Source organism: Eulemur rufifrons, chromosome 7 (genome assembly GCF_041146395.1).
Source record: "Eulemur rufifrons isolate Redbay chromosome 7, OSU_ERuf_1, whole genome shotgun sequence".
Taxonomy (NCBI): Eukaryota; Metazoa; Chordata; class Mammalia; order Primates; family Lemuridae; genus Eulemur; species Eulemur rufifrons.
In genome coordinates, this window is record NC_090989.1 from 46,834,463 (window position 1) to 46,862,290 (window position 27,828).

Here is a 27,828-nt window from a genome sequence, read left to right on the forward strand (position 1 = left end):
AAATATATCAATCCAAAAAAATCCTAAAAAATGACTGACAAGCAGAATTTGGCAACACATAATATAAAAACACATTGTGACCCAAGATAGTTTATTCCAGGAATGTAACATAAGGGGAAAAAGTAAACTTATTTCCACAGGTGCTGAAAAGGCATTTGACAAAAATTCAAAGCCAATTCTTCATTAATAATTAAAGAATCCAATGGAATACTTCCTTAATATTATAAAACATTTTAAAACATCTAAGCTAAATGTATGATCCTCTTTTACTAAATCTTGAGGACCCTATATATATACATTTCTATTGAATAATTCTCCTTGCCTTTATCAGAATGCTCACTCTCATTTATTTCCTCTTTTATTACTCTATTTTTTAAAATGTTATACTATGACTCTACTTTTGTAACCTACTTCAGATTTTTGATTGAGTAGCTTAGACTCAATCTCAGCAAAAAAAAAAACAAAACAACAAAAAAAAACAACAAAATATTCAGCCAACCATATTACATCCAACCTCCTCTTTGAGGTACCTCCTTGTTTGACAGAGTATGATTATCTTCAACTTTATTTTCATTTGTTCTCAGAGAGGATCACAAAATCAGCAATTGGCAATGTGGCGAGAGTGGATTCAAGTTAATACAGTACTCCTACTCATGGTCTGTTTAATTTTAACTACATAAGGAAAACACAAGTCCTTCAATAAATACACACAGAGTATCAAACAAGAGTTTGGAACAAACTTTTGATCTAGTGCTCTTCCTAATTCCTTTCCTCAGTCACTGAAGTCATAAGATGTAGAAAGCGACCTCCCTCCATCAACTAAGGAGAGCCTGGCTTGCAAATGTCCTGTTAGAAACCAGATCTGTGGGGGGCAGGTAGGTTTTACTCTGGGAGAAGGCAGAAGAGGCACCCTCTGCTCGCAGTATTTTGCTTTTCAAGGTCTAGGTCTCTTTGGACCCAATCAGGATCACTCTTGAAGGCCCAGAGAGGTTTCAAGATCAAAATGTGAGGGGCTTTGAGCCTCTTAAAGTTAGTCTATAAATACCTTTGCCAATAATTAGGTTTATTTTTATGTTAAAAAAAGAGAAAGGAATGGGATTACCCCTATCATTATTAGGAGGTTTAAAAAAGAACACTGAGGCTTAATTCCTGGTGCATCTCCAAAGAGGGAGAAGAGATGGCCCCCTATGGGTTCCTAGCGGAAGAGGCTGGAATCACCTCCTACACTGCTCTCCTTGGGTGGTTGGAACTTCAGAAATGACTGCTTTGGGATGCAGAGAGTTGGCACCTTGGGCTGCCACCCTAGAAGCGTAGCAAGAACACCGGACTGAGCCAATGGCTGCTCGTAGATTGGGCCTCCTCTCTAGAGCTGTGCCAGCCGCTGCTGGGATCCCAGCCAGCAGGCGCCTGGTCAGATGGGAAAGGACCAACACTCCCGGGGCTCAGTGCAGAGGTGGCTGTGAAAGGAGTTGACTCTGTGGCTCCTCCAACCCATGTGAAAATCAGACAGAGCTCCATCTGGGCTGCACCAGCTCCTTGAGATTTTGAGAGAAATGGAATCCTAATAAAGGGAAATTTGATTTCTTGCTATTCTGGTCAGTGGGGATTTACTGGTTTTAATTTGATTTGGAGACATAAAAAGCAACATAGTCATGTCTAAACTTCAAATGGTAATTTAGCAATATTAAACACAAAACTATTTTATGGGATATTCAAAGCTCAGAATTCCATGTTTCATTGATTCTAAGATACACTCTTTCCCTCCATCTTTGCATATGTCCCAAATGTGTTTTACAACCGACAGTATCTGACAGTTGCAGTTGTCCAGGAGCAGTGTGATCTTGCTGTCCTTGCCTGACACCTCCTAGTAAGGTCAAGAAAGTAACAGCTTCAAAGCTGGCAGAAGAGGGTCAGTGATTTGGAAGAAAATCCAGTGGAGAATTGTCTGAAAACACTGCATCCCCAGTGTTCTTGCTGGCATAGAGAATGATGCTGTGTGGGGAAAAAGGCTCTTGATAACGCTGCCTGGAAAGACGAAGCAGAAGAGTTGGGTTCTCAAGGTGAAGAAATTTAGCAGTAATTTAACCTCTCTTTGGCTTATATTTTACTTCTAATGTTTCTTAAAAGTAATAGATATTTTCCTCCCCACAACTGCACACCACAGTTTGACCATGATGAGAAAGAGATCGGACAAAATTAAACTGAAGAGTATTCTGCAGAATACCTGACCAAGACACCTCAAACTGTCACGGTCACCAAGAACAAGGAGAGTCTGAGAAACTGACACTGTCTACAGGACCTTAAGGAGACACGACTATTAAATGTAATGTGGTGGCCTGGATAGGATCCTGGAATAGAAAAAAGAGGCCTTAGGTAAAAACTAAGGAAATCAAAGTATAGACTTAAGTTAATAATGTATCATTAGTTGTGACGAAGGTACCATACTAATGGAAGATGTTAATGATAAAAAAATTTGGGTGTAAAGTATACAAGAATTCTCTTTAATATCATTACAACTTTTCTGTTAAAACTCTTCCAAAATAAATTTTAAAAAAGAAAATCTCTTTTGCAAAAAGAATATAAAATTTATGTGTAAATGAGTCAAAGGAAGCTCTTTCAATAGCATAATATAAAAGCCCTAACAGATACAAAAGCAGTGCCATTGATTAGCAACTTTATTTTTTCTTAGTTTTATATAAAATAATAGAATTATTTACAGTGAAAGGTGCTTTAGAATTTGATGAAATAAGACAACTATTTTTATTAGAAGCCAGTGTGGCACATCACAAGACCCCCTAATAAGAATAAAATCACCCACAGAACTTGAAAAAAATATGCTGCCCATGAAAATCTTCAAAACAGAAATATTATCAATTCTTATTTGTACCTGTAGGTGTCCACAGATCTCACTTGGTTGTATTCTGACCTGAGCAGGTATAACCCAAATTTAAGCATTCTCCTTAGCTCTTGACATTAGGCAGACAGCTTCTGTGCCTCACTTACCAATAAAACACTGAGTAATGTCTGTTGGAAAAACACTCTTGAAAGTCTCCCTGCTTTTAACCTTAGGCAGGGAGTTCCACTCACTGACTGGTCACTTCTGCAAAAAGGAACCTCCTAACTGTGACCAGAGAGTGGGTAAGCAAACAGCTCGGCCAGGGCCCTTGGCTCTGCTGTCCCGTGTGAGCTGCCTTTGCCCCTGCTGCAGGCAGGTCCCCTGACCTGTGGGTCCACGCAGAGGGGAGGGGAGAAGGAAGCCTGAGAAAGTCAATCTAGGCAGAGCTGGAACGTAAAACAAAGGCAAAATGCAACTTGTCTACTCATTTCTTGAAAGGCCACTTTACCAGTGGTTCTAAATTTCAGTAGGTTAACCAACCTTGCTCCCCGCCCACCCCGCCCATTCTTACATTCCAGTGACAAAGAACTGAGTAAGAATAACAAGTTGACACCACGACAGCAAATTGGTTTCAGCAATGGAGTATAAAAATGATTCATATTTGAACTGCAATCCACATCCACCCTGAAGCCAGTGACTAGAAAATGACAGACTCCCGATATTGCTGCTGCGAAAGACGCACCACTCCAGAGGATACAATCAATAACAACCACTGAAAACCCATCAGAAAATATAATAATTAAGTGACCCTAAAGTAATTACATTTGAAAAGGCTAGAACAGCAGCAACTGATAATCTTGACCAACTCAAGAACATCCCTAATGTCCTTTCAGGAAGGAGGGTGTCCCTTCTGTAAAAACACTGATGGGGTATTTTTCTAGAAAATTGGGGAAATTCTGCAATATGCTTGGGCATGTGCTCATAGCTATGCAAAGTTTCATGGTAGCTAGAAGTCCAAGTAGAATACACAGTAGTATAAGCAATATCAAGACTGCACTAACTTTACTGTGCTTACTAAGTTTATGAATATATAAATTTTAATATATCACTTAGTGGATTACTAGCATATTCCACTTAGTTGTACATAAAAAAAAGTCTATAGAATTACGAGTCATCACAAAGTAATAAGTCCTCCACCTTTTAAAGTACTTCTAAGTCCCTGGAGAAGGACATGGTAGGCTAAAGATTACTGTGGACCTGGGCCAGACTCTCGGTTCATGCGTTGTTCATTTATGTACCTTTAAAATGGGAACATAGTAATTGCTCAATAAACATGTTCTGAAATAATAAATGAATCTGCTATTCTATCTTTTTAAAGCCTGGGACTAGAATAAAGATGGATGAGGCCTGAGACTTTGCAGGGAGAAAGGCAAAAATGATAAGGGGGCTGGAAAATAGCATTGGCACCAAAAGCAAATCATCTTTTCGAAAAGCTTGTAAACTTTAATCAGAGAATTAGTCTTTGATTAGCCTATTTGCAAAACCGGTTTTTTTCCTTGTAGAAAGTATGTGTTTTTGTGTGAACAATAGATGTTTTCCTTCTTTGCCTGAAAAATAATTACAAAGCAATTTTTAAAGCAAATCCTACACTATTCAGTAATTATTTCCATTAAACATTACAAGATCTGTTGAATAAAGAACCCACACCCAGTTTGACAGAACACTCTGTTATGCCCCACAGCTCAGAGAGAACCCGGGCTTCTCCTAGCCTTCAAAATACAGACCGCAGGCCTGGGCCTCAGGCAGGCTGGGCCAATACTGAAGGTTAAACCACCCACAGAAGAGCAGCCAGCCATACCACAGAGAGAACCACTAATGCAAAAATGACTAAGAACAGCAGCCACTGCTGGGATTCCAGAATGTTCACAGGCCTGTTCTGAAGGGAGCTCACAGCTTACACTGGTACGTATGTTACAAGAGGAGCTGCTCTGAACTGTTTGGAATCCATGGCAGCAGTGACAAGCAACACCCCCACTCGGCACTGTAGAGTGAGTGGAGCCTCTAAATTTGACTTGCGAACTCAGCTTTGATTGGAAGAGAGCATGGGGAGGAAGGGGGATGGAAGGAAGAGGAGGTTGTGTTGTTAGGGGTGCAATAATGTGTACCCCTAACAGCTCTGCTATATTCCTTCGCTGCGCACAGCTCACTACAGTTGTCCGAGAGGAAAGACGCATGCACTCCTTTTCCAAACAGAGGCTCGTATCAAAGACACAGTTCACTGAGGAACACATTATTGGAGTTTTTCTGAGTTTTACTTTCATTTTGGGAAAGCTGCGGAGGCAACGCTATTGAAAACACGCACTTCTCTCAGGGCTGACGGTAAACATTCGCAGGGGCCGATACAAAATCAAAAGGCGGGACCATCAAATGAGTATCATTAAAAGCACAACAACAAATTTTCCTTTCATTCACCATCTCTGTCATGGCCTGTCATGCTGTTTATTTGCTATTTAGTGTCGCACCCTGCAGGTGGGTACAGACCCTGAACCCCACCCCCCATACCTTACTGTCTCCCACCAGTGGATGGTACTTTGACCTAGGATTAAAATATCTTCCCCCCAACTCACCCCCCAGGGTAGAACAGCCAACCTCCCCTTCCCAGAGGTCTGCCACCCCAACCCACGGACCCCAAGAGATGACAACCTCTGCACTGCGACATACCGTGTATCTGAATAGGAGTGGGAGGGAGGCTTGCCCATGCCAAATCCCTCACCGAATACATGGTGGCACTGCCAGCTTGTGCTAGGACTGCTGCCACCACATACTATCAGACACCACCATGCAGGTGCGCACACCCCAGGTCCTGCTGGGGGTGGAAGGCAGCCGACGTCACTGAAGAGGGATGGGAAGTGGCAGGCCAGCTAGGGGTGCCAGGGCTGGGGGACAAGACAGTTGAGAACCAAACTAGAGAAGGGGGCAGGAGACCAAGGCACAAGAGCCCAGGCTCCAGGCCCTTGGCACCTGCTCCACTGTCCCATAGGACCTCATTTTGACTCAAGTATTACAAAAGCTATCCAGGTAACAAAAACGTTTGTACCCCCTTAATATCTTGAAATACAAAGATAATAAAAGCAAGATAAAATTAAGAATTCTTAACAGCCACAGCAGAGCATTAAACTTCAAACGCAGGGTCCTCTGAGTGCACTGGTCGCCAGCTGGTGAAGCCAGCCGTTCCACTCCCAGTCCCTGCACAATGACCACAACTCCGAGGTTCCAGGCCATCTGATTTCCTGTGGTCCTGGCACAGAGACGGGGGCATCTCCTTCAGCCACTGTCCCAAACTAACCCTGATTTCCTCTCACGCTCTGACAAATTCTCTCCCTGGCAATGCTAGCAAGTATTTAATAGCCTATTTCTCTTACCCACTTGTCCCAACAGCCAGTGCACAGCCTTTCCTAGTTTAGCAGACCTGTTAGCCATTAAAATTATTGGCTTTAATGCCTGTAGCTTTTTCCTTGCCTGTTTTATGTGTGCACCCCGCAGAGAAGTTCGGTGTAGGGTGTTGTCTGTTAGCCGGTTTAGGCTTGGCAAGGGCTTGCTTTTGAAGTGGAGCCTGTACACGCGCGCACACACATTTTCCAGCAAATTCATCACTTTGTTAATGTTATCTCTACAGGAAGTGCTATTGAAAAATCAGGACTTCATTTGAATATTTTTCTTTCAAGTAATAAAGCTAGGTCACATTAGCTCTCACACGGTATCCAAAGTCAAAGCCTTCAAATCAGCAAGATTTTGTGTTTCTTTTTGAATGTTCTAGACAGCTTTGCCACACAGGGATGAGGCATCAGGAATAAGTTTCACAGGATGAGTTTTTTCCCTGTACGCCATGGGGAAAAGCACTTTGGCACAGTGGTCAAATACACAGGCTCTGGGGCCAGCCTGCTGCTTGTGCATTTCTTAATCTCTTGGGGCTTTACTATCTCCATGGGGATGAAGAGGATGATGATAGTACCCGCTTCACGAGGTTGCTACAAAGATTTAATGACCCATTCTGTAAAGCCCTTGGGCCCACACATTTTGTGGGTGCTCAAAAACTTGTAGATCATCAGCTAATAGGTGGATGAGAACATCCACTCCAGCATTTGTGGACCAGCGACTATGTGCCCAGTCTGGAGAATGGACACACACAGCAGAGGCAAACCTGTGGCAACCTCCCCGTGATTTTGTCCGTCCTTTCTTGATGGGGAGCATCCCCAGTGGCAGGAGAAAAGGCTAGGTTACCACCTTGGGATCAGACTGTGAAGTACTGGGGACCATGCTAGGAATTCTAGGCTTTCTCCCAGATGTAGATTAAGCCTATAGGTTTTTCAACTGAACTGGGATACTAGTGAAAGAAGGGAGTACAATTAATAATTGCACCAGAACAACAGATGTTAACCATGACTGTGCTGGATAAACGAGGCTATATAGTTGCTTTACTAATAGGGTAGAGTCAACCCCTTAACCCAGTTGAATAAGTTTTTTCTCCCAGATATTTCCATTATAGGCAAGTAGAGACTTCTTATTTTGACAGAGAGCCTTCCTCGTAAACTCTGGGTAGTCAGCTACTGCAGCTATACCTCTATCTACAGCTGCAGTATGGATACTGTGCGTATAGTGCATACCCTGTACAGCTACAGATACACTGACCCTGGCTGTGGAGTCCACGAGGGAAGGCGAGACTCAGCCCCGGCCCTGAGGAGCTCACCGTCACATGACACACATGAAACACACACATATCCCAAAACAATCAGGGAACAACACAAAACAGAATATAAACAATTAGTGGACAAAACAGAATAAAACCAAATGTTGGTCTTCACAGCATAGCACTTGGTATTATCCACGTGTGCCAGAGAGCACACCGAGTGCCCAAGGAAAGTAAATGTTTAAAGGGAAATAGTATATGAATAATTAGGAAAGTTGATGTGACTATATTCCTTGATTTTTCCCTAAATACAAATTCTGAATCCTAAATATTTTCGTACATATCTGTTCCAGATAACTCTCTAAATTATCCTCCTATTGGCAGCTGTCTTTCCATTTGACTCTTTCTCAATAGCAAGACTCTTGAGATGAAGCTGGAACAGTACATCTTTTTGGCCCGTAACAGAAAGGGCCGTTAGTCAATTTGGGGTACCCTTTAAGACATCACAGAGAATGGCTCATAAAAGTTAGATTTTGGTCTCAGTACATTGTGTAATACATTTGAAAAAAAAATTGTCGTGCTTTATATTGAAATATTGTGAATTTTTTAATTGTATTTCCAAGAAAAGATAGACTTGGAGACAGTTTATCATTTGGTGAGGTCAGGCAGAACATGAAAACATTGTAGCTGAATCCAGTAGGAAAAAATAGGACTTTGAAAAGATGTTCTCTTTACCAAAACATGATGAAATGGTCATCTCTTATCAAACAAGACCTTTCTGGTATAAACTCATGGTGAATTGTTAAAGAGATGGCATACATTTATTAAGAAATTGATATCCACTAGGCCAATTTTTAAAAAAATCCTTTTTGAAGCTCAAGTTCTGCTAAGTTTTATACCTTGGAGGAAAATCAAATGATTCTAGGATTCCTAATTTTTTTGATTATAAGTCTGGACTCATGTGAAGATTTAAATACAAATACTTCCCAAATGGTAAATCTATTTCCAGAGAAATAACTAAGAATTAGATGACATTTGAAAATACTTTTAAATGAGGGAAAAATCCATGTTAAATGGTACCCATAGCTATTTCAGATTTCCTGGGTCTCTCTCCTTCCTCTCTGCTATTCATTCATTTATTCATTGTTTCTAAATTCACGATAATATTGAGGGTAAAAAGAACTCTAAGGCCCCTACAGTCTTTCGCTCCTGGGAGTTTTCTATTTGGGAATAGTTCCTTCAGTTAGTTTTAATCTCTACTTGTAGCTATTTTTCTTCAGTGAATCCACAACCACCTCTCATGACATTCATCCTTCAGTATGATAGTAGCAATCTCCATTATTTTATATTTCATCCCACTTCCATAAAAATGAGTAAAGCATGTTTAAACATTTTTATGAAAAAGAAAAAGACAGCTGAAATTCTATGGGTTACCATGATTAAAAAAAAATATTTCCTCCTGCTTTCTACACAAGTATAAAAAGCAAAGGTAAAACTTGTAAGGGGTATTAACAGTCTATAAGAATATGAATTTCATTAAAATGTATAAGTATATAATTTACATTTATTCATTTCTGGGTCAATAGTTGCAAATAAACTTTGTTAAAAATTTTTACAAATTAAATTTCCCTTGTGATATAAAAAGTAAGAAACTTCAAATGATTAAATTCTTGCCTGAACTTACTGAGATAAAATTCTTATCAGTTAAGTAAACAAAACAGTGTCATGCTCTTATTTTGATCTATGTTTAGTAGGGCAGGTCAAAATTCTTGCTATCTTCTTATTCAAAATTGCCTTATTAGAAAAAGAGAGATTGTAAAAATGAAATCTGGAGATGACAAACACTTTCAGATACGTATTTTTGAGGAATCAGCATATTCTCCTTTGGAGGCCACACCTATGGAACATTAAGGGGCACCTGACAACTCCATTCGCTAAGGGCACCAAACAAGCAGCTTCAACACAGGTATCCCCCCTTGACAATTAGGGAATAATAATGAGCATGGGAGAACGTGCACCAACGGTGCTGGGTCACAATCTTAGATTTTGCTGCTTCTTTTATTTCTTAATCTCGTTTTGAGAGTTGTCCCCACCAAGAAAACATACTTAGGTATGACAGAGGAATGAGTATGGCTTTTTTTTTTTTTTCAATAACTGACAGCTCTGCTTAAAACAATCTACCCTTATAATTTTATTGACGCTACCACCCCACCCTGAAATACAAAACAGAACAAAACCACAGAACTACCACTTAGACCAAGGTTTTTCAACCTAGGCACTAAACTCTTAGAGCTGACCAAAACTTTATGATTTAATCTAATCATTATTAGCAATGAAGACAAATCTCAGAAAGGTTAGGTCAATCATCCAAGACCACTCGGCTTGTTACATATAACAGCAACTGACAAAATTTATAAAACATGCCTACTCGAGCTACATGAGCTGCTTTATATGATTTAACTATAGTCTTCACAATGCTTCTGAAAGATTATTCTCTATTTTATATATGAGAAAAATAAAACTCAGAGGAGTTAAATGACTTACCTAAAACTACTCCACAATAAGTTGTGCAGAATTTGAACCGAGGTCTATCTGACTGAAAAGTATTAATACGTAGATATTCTTTCCCCACATCATGCTGACTTGCAGGTAGAAGCCTATCTTTCCTAGAAGACAGATGTTAGCGTTCTGGTCCAGGGCTTTTTCCAGGTCAGAGTAGCTCCAGGGTACAAGCATTGTGGCCTCCTCCTCACCACTGCTGGCCTCACTCTGAGGAGTTACAGGCAAGATGGCAACTGAGAGGCCACAGCTGAGTGTGAGAAATATGCTCTCTTAGGGAAAGGAGTGTAAGGATGAGCAGCTGTGAGAATGTGATAATTAAAACATTCACCCTCAGCAATCCCTTTGGAATCCTAACACCTGGGTGGAGGGCAAAATTTTTCAGTCAGAATTTGTGGTAGTGGTGAATATACATGATATACATATAAACTATATATTTTTTAATTTAAGCCTTTTCTGCAGTAAGGATACTAAAATAACCTTCAACTTGCATTACACAATTGATGAACTATAACTCTTGACATTGATTAAAGTATTTTCAAATGTCAACAGAACATGAAAAAGTTTGAATCTTTAAAGTTTAATGTTGAGAAAGTTCTCATTTTTTACTTTATTAGGCACATGCAAAATTATCAGCAGTTGAACATAACAGTAAGAAGCAAAAGCTTAAAATGTAAACCAGAAGTGAGAATATTTATTATGTGAGTTAAAAAAAAAAAAAGGATATAGAAACGTAGAGAATCCATGACTCTATTAAATGTGAATCACATTTTATCACATCATTGCAGGGCTCTGGTGGCCATTAATATTGTTAATAGCCACCTGGGAAAATACTAAGATGTTTCTACTGCTGTAATTAATCTACTATAATCTTCGATCAATTTTTACAGAAATTTTATATGGCTATTAATTTATAAAGTGGCAAAAGGAGGATTCTATGTTTCTTCCTTTTGCATGGAAGACCAATAAGTGGCTTGGAAACACCTCTGTCACTACTTAGTAGATAGAAATTAAAATAAACACAAAAATGCTTATAAATGATTATTCAGTGGGAGTATTAGTCCACAGATCACTAAATGTTGAATATTTCTGAATAATCAACAGCTTCTTATTTCAATGGTAAAATGAAAAATAATGGTAAACACATCATTAAACAAGTAAAATGTGTCAAAGTAGTACTTAATATTTGTTTTGAAAATGAAAGTAATTTACTGTGTTTGGATATGGCTCAGTGCAATGGGAAAAAAATGTGACTATCCTATCACAAAAGAAAGAGGAACTCATAAGTGATGCTTTTTTTTCCATAAAGAAATAAAAATTCTTTTCTTTTGTTATAGCACCTTGCACTCAAGGGATTTAATTCATCACTTTATGATCATGAATTCACTAACCCACCCACAGCATATCGGTGGAAAAATACACCTAGTGCAGATGAATAGAACAGAGAATGATCACACAGTAAGCTGGTGGCAGAAAGGGAATAGAGCCACAAATTTCACACATACATCTTCTGGCAAGCAGGATAATGCCCCCCAAAGATTGCCCACGTCCTAATCCCCAGAACCTGTGAAGACGTGAGGTTGCACGACAAAAGAGAAATAAGGTTGCAGATGGAATTAAGGTTGCTAATTCACTGATCTTAAGATAGGGAGAGTAACCTGGATCATCCAGGTGGGCTGAATATAATCACAAGGATCGTTAAAAGCAGAAGAGTGAGGCAGACGAGAAGGCCAGGGTGAGAGTGACGTGACGTGACGTGGAGGTGATGTGAGCTTGACCTAGTGTTGTTGACTTTGAGGTAGGAGAGGAATGCAACAGCCTCTAAAAGTAGAAAAGGCAAAAAACCAGATTCTCCCCTCAGAGCCTCCAATAGCAAATGCAGCCTTGCCCACACCTTGATTTTAGCTCAGTGAGACCCGGGTTGGACTTCTGACCTACAACTGCAAGACAATAAATTTGTAGTATTTTAAGCCACCAAGTTTGAGGTAATTTGTTACAGCAGCAACAGGAAATTTATATACAGCTGCTTAATCAATTAGGACCAATTAATGCAAATGCAATCACAGAAGACTATAAATAATCAATTTAAGCAACCAAAAAATAACATTTAACTTGGAACACAAGTCCATTTTTGAAGTAATAAAAGCAGCACACAGATTCCTTGGCTTAAAAAAATATGGAAAGGAAATATAAGAGAAATGTTTTTTCGCTTCCACCAGAATACTAGAAGAAAAATGGGATTAATAAAAAGAACATATTGATCTCAACGATGAGGTAAGAGGTTTTTAAATACTAGTTGGAAATACGCTTCTAGGAGTTCTGGAATTCTTGTCCCTAGGATTCGTTAAGATGCACAGTGACCTATCTATTTTATGTATCTCAAATGGCTTAGATATTTATTTGCCTCATGACAGAGCTTAGATTAAACAATCTTTCATGGCCTCCTCCAGCCTGAATATTTTATTTAGACTTGAGTCTATTCAATTCCATGCCACAAATATTTATTGCCTCTCTACTCACTGTAAATTATTCTGACATGAATAGCCAAAGATTAAAACATAAACCTTGAGTTTAAGTTTACAATATAATATTTATTTAATAGCAAAGGCAAACAACCATATTCAAGCTAGACAAGGAGAAGAATCATAAGGGATAGATAAGTGTCATATTGATAAAAACCCATCAAACAAAAAACAATACGTTTTTATTGATCCTAAAACAATATCACCTGGTCATTATTGGAGGTTATCAGGGCACCAACTTATAACCATATCCTTATATCCTGCCTTTCATAAGTGTACTTTTATATAAGGGAAATGAAAAGGCAGATGAGAAGAAATTCTTCTTTATCCTTGGCTAAAAAAAGCAGAAGAAATGATAGAATTAGAGAACTGCCATTTTATAACCCCTGAATAAAATAATAGATCTTGAAATGATCATCAACAGATGCTAAAACCATTGGGTGAAAATTTGAGGGGGAATTTCATAACAGAGGGATCGGGCTGAAACCACCTAAACACACCAAAAGACAGCCACTATGTACTTCTTTATGTGGGTCATCAGGAAACACATAGTACTACCTATAAAGTATTACATCCCTCCAAAAAGCTGAATCCAAATCTAGTACAGCTTCCAAATCTAATTATCTTTTCATAGGAAATTCAGAGGATGGAGGACCCAGCTCAAAAAATACAGAATGGAAGCAACTAGTTAAAGACAGAATAATGATCCAGTTTTTTTAGACACCAATGGCATTTAAAAGGGGGAAGAAGAAAGGATTGTTACAGAATAAAAGAGACTTGGGAGACATAATCGAATGTAACATATAGACCTTGTTTTGATTCCGATTCAAACAAACCAACCCTAAAAAGAAAAATTTAAATATGGAGTAGGTATCAAATGATATTATGGAATTATTGTCATAATGTGATAAAGGCATGGTGTTCTTAAAAAAACATTTATCTGTTAGAGATGCATACTGAAACATTTTCAGATAAAAAGTATGAAATCTGGTTATGCTTTAAAATACGCAAGCAAAAACTATAGTATGTATGAAAGAATACATAGATTAAGATTAGCAAAACAGTGACATATATCCAAATTGTGTGATGAGACATGAGGATTCATTACAATATTCTTCCCCCTTGTATGTTTGAAATTTTCTACAATAAAAAATATGAAAGGATGAACATAATAATAAATAAAAGTGTTCCTAATCCATTTAATCAACCTTCATCATTGAGAGAGTGCAAAGTTAGAGTATTTGTGCTAGAAATTTTCTTTAGCTTTCTGCACATATTTCTCCTTAGTAATTTGACTTCTATCACTTTAAAATTGAATGTCTTTCACTTTATATGGAAAAAAATTTACAACTGACCAAATTCTCAATTTACATAACCAAAAAATATATCATAAATAAAATACTACTTCCTTTTTTATTTTTTTTTTGAGACAGAGTCTCACTTTGTTGCCCAGGCTAGAGTGAGTGCCGTGGCATCAGCCTAGCTCACAGCAACCTCAAACTCCTGGGCTTTTTTTTTTAAGCGATCCTACTGCCTCAGCCTCCCGGGTAGCTGGGACTACAGGCATGTGCCACCATGCCCGGCTAATTTTTTCTATATATATTTTATTGGCCAGATAATTTCTTTCTATTTTTAGTAGAGACGGCTGCTCAGGCTGGTCTCGAACTCCTGACCTCTAGCGATCCACCCTCCTCGGCCTCCCAGAGTGCTAGGATTACAGGCGTGGGCCACTGCGCCCAGTCTAAAATACTACTTCTAATGCTCAATGAAAAAAGAGACAGTAGCTATGTTTCTCTTTGTGTAAAGGTAAGCATACAGCTTCCAGTCACTTTTTATAATAAAGAGTGAATATAATGGAGAAAATTTCAAATTCTTTATGATTTATGTGGTCAAGGTTAATGTTAATTACATTCGATGAAGGTGCCTAATTCTCCGTTTTTTGGTAACAAACAATGAGGTTTGCTTTAAAGTGATTGTCTTATGTAAAATCTAGTCAAGACATTTAATTAACAGTATTACACTCTTGCCTAGTTTTAAAGTCCAACAGAGACCTCTCTGAGAAACAAAAAGCTGCAGGACAAAATAGATTTATCTTGAACATTGCCTGCATGTATGCACAAACACTATAAATGACATAAAGTGGTTTAATTTACAGGATTAAACTTCTGAAGTTCATAGAAAGTCTCTTAGCAATAATCCCACCAGTGGAACAAAACATAAATCTCATCTTAGACTACTCAGAAAGCCTTTGAAAGCACTCACAGTAGAGGATCCCTGCCCTTTTTAAAATATTATTCTCTAAAAGAGTTTTATTTGCAAATAATTTTTTTCTGGAGAAGACTTGAAGGTGACTGGTATCCTCAAATTACATTTTAATATAAGAACATTTCCAAAGAAATATAAAATTATATTATAATACGTAGGAAAACTTCAATCTTTTTGTCTGAAATACTCTAAATTTTTAAAAATGTAATACACTTTCTTTTCTTTTTAAGGGTAGCTTCTCATGAAAAGATCCCAAAAAGCTCTAGTTGTTATATTCTACCAGAAGGAAGTAAAGACACAGCAGGAAGGAAAATTAGTCCACATAAACAAACTATGTTACAGAGGTTTAAGTCCATGAAGTTCAGCTAATATTTTCCTTATGCATTTTTAAGTTCTGTGGTCAGGGACTGTAACTACAATGATAGCAAAGATGACTATTTCTGCATGCAATAAATTTTTTTTAATGAAAATAATTGTGTTACAGGTTGCAACAATCATGAAGAGGATTTGTAATTTTAGCATTCAGGTCAGCTAAGGATGTAAAAGAAGTGGTTGTTGCCATCAAGATTTGTATGTCATGTTACACCCATTACCTCTCACCTCCCATCTTTCCGTGCCTGATACCCAGACACCTTACCAACTACGGCCTCTGCATATTTCCCTTCTGCGGGAAGAGGGAAGTACTGGTTTGGTGATGTGTTGCTGCCGTATCCCAGAAGAAAACCTTCAAGCTTTACGTTTGGGCTTGGACGCAGGAACTTCAAGAGGATGGAGTCACTTGTGGTATTGACATGGACTTTTAGGCTTGGCCTTTTACCTAGCAAAGGGAACAAAACAATACGTGGCTATTACTTCACCTCGTTAGTATTCCATGCAAATTCCCAGCAAGGATGGCATTGTTCTCGGAACAAATATTATCAGCTTTGTCCCTCAGTATCACGCACATCCAAATGCCTAAAATGTAGTCATTTTATTTGACAGCAAAGAAAGTGCGCTTAATTACACAAAGAAGCCTGGAATAGAAAGTAAAACCTTAGGGGTTCAATACTTGGTAGGTGGAATTTGGGCTATTTTGGATATGCACAGTTGGTCAGAACCTTCACTTTATACACACTGTCTGAGTACAGTGAAAGGACCTGGATTTTCTTATTGGTAATATTGAATTACCACAGCTTGAACCCCCCGAGCCTCTTCTATGCTACTATTTGATAGTGTCAGAAGGGAGGGAAGAGAAGGTTTCTGGCTTAGGGGTAACTGAGATGGTAGAACAGGGAATGCTGGAAGGCAGAGAAGGGTTGAGGGTTCCATTGGGAGCTTTCTGGGTCAGTGAGACAACTCCATGGAGATGCCCAACAGTGAGTCAAATGACCCAAGTGTGATACTCAGGACTGGAGTGCAGATCTATCCAGGTGTCATTAGCTTGTAAGTAATGACTGGATGAACTTTCCCAGAGAGACTGGAAACTGAAAGGAGAGCCCCTACCCACGTTCTCAAGACTTTTTAACTATGAAGGCAACCGTGCAAATAATCATAGTAGCCAAAGGTCTTGGCCAAGTAGTTTTCTCTTGCCTTTGGGGCCAGAAGGAACCTGGTTCAAACCCCAGTGCTGTGACTTATTTGTTATTGTGGCCCCTGGCAACTTACTGAATATGCTTGAACCTTAGCTTCTTGATTTATAAATGGTGAATAACATCTGCCTTCTTGCTGGGTTGTTCACAAAGATTAGCTAGTGCAAATAGCACAACCTTAAAGCTGGCATGGAGTAATTGTTCAAAAAGGGCTTACGAATACAAGTCCACAATCCTTTAGCCATGATTCAAAAATCTGAAAAACTTTGTATTTTTTTGTGAGTTCATCTCAAACTCATTTGGTAACAACCCCCAGTCAGAACCATCATGAGGCCACTTAGTCTTTCTTTAATCCCACTAGTGTGACTATTCACATGTTTCGTTGAAGAAAGGTGTTCAGTTCAATGGTTCTGATCAAGATCCCACTGAAGAAGGTATGTAATATGTGGTCTAAACATCCTGGTCTTTTCTAATCCCCCACATTTCTAAATTCCAAAATGTGTCAGGCCTCAAGGAGTTTAGATAAGAGATTGTGAACCTGAATTATTTTTTCTTTATTCTTAAAGATTTAATACATTTAAGGTATTTTGCCTATTGACAAGCCTTCATTTACCAACTTAATAATTCACATTCTATTTCTTGTTAATCAAAAACTTATATTGTATAAGTACCAATCATCACATCTGTATAGCAGGGGTTCCCCAAGACCATCACACTGAATTTATTATACTCCAGCCAAATTCAGCTTGGACAGCTTCAACATAGCTACATAAAAATATTCAATTAGGCCTTTGGAAAAATAAAACAACCTTTCTTGGATATTAGGTTTTGGGAATTATTCATACCTCAGCAGCTAGGACTATAGTTTTCATGTATGTGAATAGTACTTTGTATTTTCCAAGAACCTGATAAAATTTTTATAAACTTCTTGAATCTCATATTTCTATAGTTACATCTGTGGAAAAATTGAAACTCAGAGATATTGGGTGGCTTATCTAATATAAAGTCCGAGAAAAGGATCTTCTAGCTCATCTAAAACAATTCCCCCAAATGAAGAAATTGAGGTAGCCCGTACATTAAGTCATCCTGTACGTTAAATGTAGGGTCAAAACTGGATCTTGACTTCCCTGCTCTCTTTTCATTGAGAACTTTGTCATCATCCAACAGAGTCAGGAGTGGCTAAGCCACAGACCAGAATGCTCGAGTTGATGCCAATCACTGATGCTTTGTGCTAATGTCACCAGATTTTGATAAGGTGATTTATACTTCATGTAAAACACAGATTTTTTTTCCAAGCCAATGTTTTCTCTCTTTAATAATGCACCTAGATTAACTCTAGATTTACTCCATCCTTCTCAATAGAATGGAACTAATGTAAGTCAAGCACATACTCTGCTACTTTAGGAGGTTATCAGGTCTCACAAATGAATCAAAACACAGCCAGCCTGTTTCCAACACTTAGTTGGGAAGAAGAGTTTAAGGAATCTTGATGAGCTTAGGCTGCACTCATATTTGACCAAGAGCCAAGAGTCACATCATCATCATCACTTTAGACTTTCGCTCATGGACTCTGGTCTGACGTACCACATTATTCCTCCCCTGGGAAAGTGGAAAGGGCAGCTTTTTTAAGAAAAAGGAAGGCTATGAAAGGAGCTATTAACCAACCAAAGTAGAAGTGATCACACCTCTTATGCATAAGACTTTTCATGACTTCAGTCTTTCTCTTTTTTGGCAAACAATTTATGTCAACAAATACATCAACATCATACAACTTTTCAAATGTGTTAGCATTTAGCTGTCCTACTTTCCCTGAAATTTCAGTTTCTACTACTCTCTAGAGCTAACTTAAAATGTTCTGAAAAAATATATACATGGACAAATCTCACCTTAATATAGCATCAAAAACTTAATATTTTAAGACCATCATCCCAGTTCTTTATGTAGAGCTGGTAACACAAATCTCTTCATTATTTTACCATGTATCACTTCTTCTCTTATTACTTTTCAACATATCTCGTTGGTTTGGCCAGTATAATCTCAAATTCTGCAATACATGTGAGGCCCTGGCCCTTCACCTTTGTTCAGATCGTCCACCTGGTGTGGATTCCCCCTATCTGTGTTTTGCCTTCTCTATATCCCTTCACTCACCCAGTTATGACCTCATTGATCATTTCAATAGTCATCAAAATGTTTAAGCAAGTTTTTCCCCTTCAGTCTAAATAAATTTGTCAGCTGTTCCTTTAAATGAATATTTAATGACATTTTATACTCTTATTTCTCCAATATTTTGGGGGTATCTCTATATACATTATATATTAATTTTTAATCTTTGATTAATTAGTTTATTTTCAGTGAGTAATTCTTGTAATGGTTTGAATACTAGCCATGTAATGACAGTTATCTTTCAGCAGTTAGTATGAAGATCTCTGGCGAGTGACTTAAGGTGGAGATAATAAAAAATAATATTATACAACAGGATACAAATTTAACTAGTATGACATCTATAAGTAAAATGGTATATATGTCACCCAGAAAACCCCAGGAGTATAGAGAAATAAGGGTACTGGAAGAATATGCTTTATTGCATCTTATATGAGAAACAAAGCGTATGTCAACAGGAGTGAAAGAAAATAAAAAATGAATGTGAATGTTTTGGGGAAACCACACCAGTAGGCCTTAGAAAAAAGATTGCATATTGGCAAAGTAGAAACTTGGATCTATGACAATGGTTTCTAATCCTCTGATTGCAACACCTTAAGGCATATCTAAATATTATAAAGGGTGTTGTGAAATTCTAAAAAAAATAAGATCTTTTGGCCGGGCGCGGTGGCTCACGCCTGTAATCCTAGCACTCTGGGAGGCCGAGGTGGGCGGATCGTTTGAGCTCAGGAGTTCGAGACCAGCCTGAGCAAGAGCGAGACCCCATCTCTACTAAAAATAGAAAGAAATTATATGGACAGCTAAAAATATATAGAGAAAAAATTAGCCGGGCATGGTGGTGCATGCCTGTAGTCCCAGCTACTCGGGAGGCTGAGACAGGAGGATCGCTTGAGTTCAGGAGTTTGAGGTTGCTGTGAGCTAGGCTGACGCCACGGCACTCACTCTAGCCTGGGCAACAGAGCCTGGGCAAAAAAAAAAAAAAAAAATAAGATCTTTCAAAACAAAATTAGAGCTAATTTACTTTTAATTTTTAAAAGTAAATACTTGCCCTTCAGCATTAAAAACAGTGGCAAGGTGGTGAGACTAGAAAATCAAACAAAAGTTAGAGCACTGTAAGTTCAAAGAACTCTCTAGATCAACAAGAAAAAGTAGGTTGCTATTGTTGCTATAGGCACAGGTGCTGGGCAGACATTTAATTTTGACCCCAAAATTCTGAGTAGCTGTGGTCAGTTTTATTCAAACTCTGCAAATAAACATAGTCTGAACACATGGTACTTAGACCAGATAAGCTATCATGGACATCTCCGTGGACCTGTGAGAAAGGAATCACCACTCCAATCCGTTCAGTAGGAGGAATTCTTTTATATCTAATCTCTCATAAGGTTATCTTATATTTTCCAAAATATTTCAGAATGTAGTCTAAATTGTCGCTATCAAGTTGGTCAAGATGACAAAAGTACTTGAACGGAGAAACTTCAAAATATTAAAGCTCTCTTCTAAAAGTAAAGCATACTTATTAGTGTAGCAATAATAATTAGCTTATATGCTTTCAATTTTTAAAAACAATAATGAAATCAGAAATATCCTAAATAGCAACTTTGGGCTTAAACCATACCAGGTACAGTATTAATTTCTATAAGATACTAAGTAAAATAGTTATGATACTGATGTCATTAAAATAATGACATTGTTCAGGATTAAAAGCATAACCCTCTTCTTACCCATAACATGTTCTTCTTTTTTTGCATACTTTCCACTTACAATGCCAATCTCTATACTTGCTCAGCCACTTATTTTGCTATAGAAAATCAAATTTTCTAAGATATCAAAATAATGAAATAATTCCCATCAATTGAGATATGGCATAAGAAACAGATTTGAAAAATTAATAAATTGGACTGGATCAAATTTTTAAAGTTTTGAATTTTAAAAGAACTGACAAGAAAAAGAAAAGGCAAGCTACATTGGGAGAAAATATTTGCAATACCTATACCTATTAAAGGACTTGTATTCACAATAAACAAAATAATTATTTCTATTCAATAAGAAGAAAAAAAAACTTAAGAAAAAGGGCAAAAGTTTTGAATAGATTCCTTAGTAAAGGAAATATATTATAGCCAAGAAGCACATGAAAAGATGCTCAACATCAGGGGTAGGGGTTGTCAGATGTTTTCTGTAAAGGGTCAGAGTATAAATATTTTAGGCTGGTAGGACAGATGTTCTCTACAGCAACTATTCAACTCTGCCATTGTAGCACAAAAGCAGCTATAGACATCATGCAAACAAATGGACATGGCTGTGCCCCAATAAAACTATATTTATAAAAATAGGCAGTGGGCTGGATTTGGCCTGTAGGTCATTGTTTACCAGCTCCTGGTCAACATCACTAGTCATCAGGGAAATGCAAATTAAAACCACAGTGAGATACCACATGCATAAGAATGACTAAAATTATAGAGACTGTCAAGAACAAGTGGAACTCTCTGTACATTTGGAGTGTGAATGTTAAATGGTATAACCACTTGGGAAAACTGTTGGGCAGTTAGAAAATAAAATATCAATTTCATTTCTAGGTATTTACCCAGGAGAAATGAAAACATAAGTCTGTGCAAAACTTTGTATGCAAGGTTTGCATGAATATTTGCATGACATTCCTCATCTCCACAACCAACTTAGACTCTCCTTTTGATGGAAGTTCATTCAAGCATCTTGTCATTTCAGCACTGTGAAAGCAGTTTTAATAATGCCTAATATAAATAACATTTAATCTTCATTCGCCTTAAAGTATTTAACTAAAGCTGCCATGTTGTTTTTTTTTTATTATGGAAAATTTCCACTAGAATCACTGGCTTTCAGGTTGTTGGGAAGAAAAAGTCAGATACTACATGATTTTTAGCATGACTTTTTCTTGAATGTCATAGCCCATTCTTCAGAGACTTGACAGCATGCCAGAACAAAGTAAGTAGAAGGAATTTAATTGCTGTGGTGGTGGGTGGGGTGGGGTCGTGTGGGGTGTGTACGTGTATGTGTGTGGATGCAGAATTATAATTAAAAACACTCATGGAGTAATTGCCAGGTCAATCCTTTCTAAATTTCAAGTTCTTACATTCTAGCTATCAATTTCATGTATCTCATGGTATCCTGATTCCCTGGATCTCCAGACTGGAATCCTTTCTCAAAATCTCACAGATTCTCTGTTACTCTCTTCCAAACTCTTTGGGAGTGGAGGCCTGATAAAGAATTTCTGAGAGCTTGCAAAGAACTAGTGTGCAATAAACATGTAGCTCTTCTACAACATGTATTACAAAAAGAGGGATGTCACTGACAGTTGTTCAGGTTGTGCACTGCAAAACTCTTAAGTGGCATCATTCAAACCATCTTTATCTGTGGCTATATATACATTAGCCACATTCACAAAGGCCATGCAAAAATAACTGCTGCTTACACAAATGGGTGATTTGATAAGGATAGCCAACCTGTCATTCCCTAACCTCTCCTCATAGGTCTCAAGCTGCCCCACTCAGCTTGCGCTTTTTAATACATACCTTTGATTTTTATCTTCCCTGTCTCTTAATTCTGCTGTCACTAGTAATGAGGGATATTGATAGTAGAATACCCAGTGTAGGCTGGATAGGAACTCAACTACAAACGCTTTGGACATTGTGATCCCTAATTTACAAGTGAAATTACTTCACCTTGTATAAATAAAACCCCAGATGATGAATAAATAAGAACAATAGAGGAAAAGAGATTCTGGGCATTCAGAAAATGGTGACTTAACAGCACACAGCTTTAGAGGTAGATAGAAAGCATCCCTATTTGTGTTCCATAAACACAAATCTGAAAATACAAGTAAAAAATCCTGATAAAAATCATTAAACAAAGCAAGATTTTTACAAATCTAAAGAAAAATTACATTTAAAAAATTGTACAAGAAAAGTTGTGGTTAAAGTTCCATAAGCCAGATGGACAGCTGCCTCAGTGCCAGGGAATGGGGGCCTTTAAAAAAAGTCAGAACTTGACTTTACTCATACATGATCATATGTTAGCAACGAGCTCAAACTATTGCATTCCGTGATGTCTTCTCCAGGGCAAGCAGAATAGCATGTTCCCTCTCCAAGTTGCTTTGTTGTGAGTCTGCCAGCTGGAAGACATGTTCCCACGTGCAACATGTGCTCTCAGAATTCAGGAAATAGAAAGTCCCAGCTCACCTGAAGAGCTCCCCTTATAAAGCCACACCCAGACAATTCCCATAGATCTGCAACCTCTAGGAGTCAACTTGTTAGCTTTTTATTAGGACATCATGGTCACCAAATACCCAGAAGATGTTTGCTATTGAATTTAGAAAGAAATGTCATTTTACCAAAAGTTTGAGGGGGGAAATCTTTTCTTCTTAATGGGGCACTTTATATCTGTTTGCCCAGCTGTTTGTATAAGTAAGTTCCATTTCAGCTAAAATAACCACAGTTTCCACCTTGGTCAGAATTCCCAGTGTCCTGATTCCTCAGGCCAATACTTCACCGTCTGGTGACTTTGGAAGACTGAATGAGACAGACTGAAGCTGCCAATGTTGACATTTTAGCACCACTTGGCAAGGCTAATAGTTTTACCAAAGGAGCAATAACTTCATTACCTATTTTGTAACCCAGCCAACAGCCAAGTAGGAAAATTACTTTCGTAGACTACCTTCGAAGTCAACAGTCTCTCATTCTTAGGAAGACATTTCATTCTGAGACATATACAGATGTTACTTGCATACATTCCCTTGATGTCATTTTGCTAAAGTTACTCTTTAAAGTTTGAGGCATGCTGGGGTGATTTTGTTTTTGGTGGGGGGAGGGGCAACCACATGCAATCAATGACCATATACAGGTATTTGCTATAAGGAAAGCAGGGCAGTGACATGGTTAACTTCAAATGACAAAAAAAACACTAAGTAAAATTTATAGTTGACTTGGGGAATATGTATTTTTACTTACCTGTTTTTCATTTTATCCATTGATTAGCTATTAGGGAGCAGGCATTAGTGAGACAAATTCAAATATGACGTGTCTGAGAGCAAAGACTGCACATTCTAGTAAATTATGCAGATGAACAAGTCAATTGTTTCAGTGTAGCATGATTAGTACAATTAGCACAATGTGGCTCTAAACCTGATAGAAGGAGTAGCAAGAAGATATTTATAAAAAAGATGTCCTTTTAGTTTTAACCAGTCATGAAAATAGTTTTTATTCCATGAGGATGTGCCTAAGGCAGATAAGAAAGCAAAGGGGGAAATACCAAGATGTCAAAGTCTATTTTGTAATTCTCTTGCTGTACCAATTTGGGAAATTGGTAGTAAATTAGTAATTATTATCTTTTAGTGCATATAAAAGAAAAATAAGAAACACAATAGGCTAAGGAATATAACAAAATTCATTTCCCTTCTTTTGGTTCTTTGCTTGATTTTCATGAGAATCCATGGAGATGATTTGCTTACATTCTCCTGCTATTTAAAATAAGAAATAATGGCAAAGGGTGCTTCTGATGGAAGGTGGAATAGGCTGGGTGCCAGAGCTCTGAAAGTGTGGTCCCCTAATTAGAGAATCAGCATCACCTGGGAACCTGCCGGAAGTTCAAATTCTCAGACCCCATCCAAGACCTATTGAATCAGAAATTCATGGGTGGGGGCAACAATCCGTATTTCAACAAGCTGTTGAAAATCTGATGCATACTGACGTTTGAGAACCATTATGCTTTGTACATTCAGTGCATTGAAAATAAAATTAATGGGCCCAATGCCTTTAGAAAGACATTTACAGATATGCAATACAGTATGCAGAAAAAGACCTCATCCACAACTCTGTTAAGTTTCCTATCAGGAGATTTTTACATATATTTTGGTCTTTGAACAAATTCTGTAAATAAGGGTTTTGAAAAATTGCAATTTCTGGAGACACATAAGGTAAAATGTTATGTTTGGAATAACACTGTGACTTTTGAATATCGGTTATGTGTCTTTAAACCTAATCAATCTATTTAGGGAGTTAGAAGCAAAGATGAGTTATTTTTCCAACATTTTATTATAAAAAACTTCAACATACAGAAAAGTTGAATTGTATAGTACATGTCTATATATCACTACCAAAAGTCAATGATTTCTATTTTACTTGTTTTTATGATATATTTTTTCATCTCTCCATCCTTCTAGCCATCATTCAATCCAGCTTCCTTTTTAATGAATTTCAAAGTAAGTTGCATGTCAGCACTCTTCACTGTCAAACACTTTGGTGTGCGTATCATTAACTAGAGTTTAATATTTATTTATATTTTTCTTTTGAGATAAAATTTACATACAATGAAATAATAAATCTTAACTATGCATTGCTGGTTTTTTCCAAATGCCATACAGCTATGTATCCCAAACCTTTACAAAGATTTGTAATACCACCATCAGCCCAGAAAACTTCCTCATGCCCCTTCCTAGTTCACTCCCACCCCATCCTCCCAGAAACAATCATTGTTCTTATTTTTACTACCACAGATTAGCTTTGCCTATTCTAGAATTCAAATTAAATAGAATCACACAATATATAGTCTTTTATGTAAGGTTTCTTGCACTCAGAATAATGTTTTGAAGATTTATCAGTTTTCTTACATGCGTCAGTAAGTTTTTGTTGTCACTGAATAGTATTCAGTTATTAAAACCAGCATTTTTATATCTTTCAGTTGTCTTCACAAAGAATCAACCTCTCTTGAAGGTACTAATTTTTTAAAATATTGATTATATTATAATAAAATTTTTCTAAGAAGGGAAAATTATATATGCATATTTTTCTTTCCATATATTTATTTACATAATGCTATTATTTACCAGGAAAACAAAATTATAACTTGTCTATTGACAATAGACACTTAATGATCACTTAAATATGTGCTTAATGATAAATGCCCACAAAACCACATAATGATTTCATTCCACTGAAAAGGTAAGTACTGGACACTGATACTCAAGGTCTCTGATATCTTTCCCACTTATTCCCAGTTGATATGAGTAAACTTCTTTTGATAAGTGTAATATGGACGTTCTTATGTCTAAGAATGATTTTCACCAAGGTGAAAATGGAAAAGTTTAACCATGTTTCATAAGAAAAATTTGCTTGTCCTTACAATTTTTCAGAACGATCAGGTATAAAAAACCAAACAAACAAACAACTCCCACACACAGAAAATATATCATTCTAATTAATATCACTCTATTTGGGTAATTTTCCAGAAGGTAATTTTCCTTTTTCTTTTCTTCTTCCAATAACTCCAGTTTGGACACACAATAAATTCTGTTGACCAGATGAAAGTCAAATTTAATCAAAGTGCTTCTTTGACAAAGAGAAAGAAAATGCTTAACTTTTCCCAATACTGTAAGATACCCTACACATACAAGATCAAATATTTCCACTGTGTAAACATTGCTCTAGGGAGCAAATTGGAAATACTCTTGATAAAGATTAAAATTGCGCCATCTTGTAAAAAAAAACTGTCAAACAGTCAAAAAAAACTTTCTTAAATAAATCTGTTTTTGTTGTTGTTGTTGCTGTTGTTTTTTGAGACTAAATTGCTCAGGCTGGTCTAAAACTCCTAGCTTCAAGTGATCCTCCCACCTTAGTACCCCAGATAGCTGGGATTATAGGTGCAAGCTACCACATCTGTCTCCTTTTTAAATTTTTTTCAAAGTCTCACAAATGAAAACATGAGATGAAGTTGGAATCAATGGTTTCATCCACTGTCGTTGCTTAGACATTTGAAATCTTCGTGAATTGTTTGTAATTTTTTTAGTTCATAAATACCCAGTGCTGATGGTATGCAGCTGTTTATTTTGAGATTTCACAGCATCAAAAGTGTTACATGGGCTAGAGGAAAATGGCTAAACCATCATGAGAGTGTGGCCAGGTGGTCTCATGTTCTTAGGCAGAGTGAGCAGTGAGACTTAAGGAAGCTCTAAGAAAGGCCATTTGCTATCAACCCCACGGTGGGGCATCCCTTTTTAATAATACATTGTGTAAGAAACAGGAGATCTTAGGTCACCTGTTCTATCTAAGGCTCATTTTTCTCCTCTGTAAAATGAAGTCAAGAATCCCAAATCCATTCTCAATCTAATATCCAAGAATATCTCTAACATCTGATCTAGATAAAATATTCCCATTAAAATGTAAGAAAAACCCAAATAAATCAGAAAATAAATTTTTAATGGGAACACTATCCTAATAATTTCCACATAATATTTATTTTTCATAAGGTTTCCAAATTGCACTTCAAATATGATAAAAAGAACAAATATTTTCATAGGCACGTGGAAGGAATGCATGTGACTGTCACATACAATTTTTAACAGCTTTGATAAGATATAATTTATATTCCATTAAATTCTCCCATCATAAGTATACAGTTCAATGATTTTTAGTAAACTTATAAAAGTTACTAAATTTTTTGAATTTACTAAATCCACCACAATCCATTTTGAGAACATTTCCATTACTCTAAAACATTCCCTTGTACCTGTTCATAGCCAACCTTTGCTCCCACTCTTAGCTCCAGGCAACAAACCGCTGGTCTACTTTCTACTTTTCTGGAAATTTAATATAAATGGATTTATACAACATGTAGTCTTTTGTGTCTGGCTTCTTTCACTCAGCACAATTTTTATAAGATTCATCCATCCTTGTATCACTAGTTCGTTCCTTTTTATTGTTAGATAGCATTTCATTTTATGGATATGCTACATTTTATTTATCCATTCCTCAGCTGATAAATATTTGGACTGTTTCCAGTTTTTGGTTATTATGAATAGTGCTGCTATAAAAATTCATGTACAAGTCTTTGTGTGAACGTATGTTTTATTTTGGGGGCCAAATACCTAGGTATAAAATTTCTGAGTCATATGGTAAGTTTATGCATAACTTAACAAGAAACTGCCAAACTTTTCCCATTTTATATTAATTGTTAAGATTGTGAATATTTCTCTTGCTTGAAGACAACTTGAAATTGTGATCATCCAGAAAATGAGCTATATTTTTTATAACTATCACTAAATATATGATAAAATTAATTATTTTAAACCCTGGGACTTCTGTCTTTAGTCATTAATGAAGATGAGATCACTTATTTCATTATAATAATTATTTTAAAATATGGTAACTCTATCCAGAATGCAAGAAATAAGTTTTTTGTAAAAAAGTAAAATGACCAGGGTAAATT

The 27,828-nt window shown here is 37.1% G+C and overlaps 1 protein-coding gene across 1 annotated transcript in view; it reads right to left on the reverse strand.

Annotated features, from left to right (window-relative positions):
* Window positions 1-27,828, reverse strand: part of ABI3BP (ABI family member 3 binding protein) — a 219,026-nt gene that overhangs the window by 148,894 nt on the left and 42,304 nt on the right. Inside the window, exon 2 of the mRNA XM_069472549.1 lies at window positions 15,507-15,686. Coding sequence (XP_069328650.1) covers window positions 15,507-15,686 — 180 coding nt within the window. The remainder of the gene's footprint in view (window positions 1-15,506; window positions 15,687-27,828) is intronic.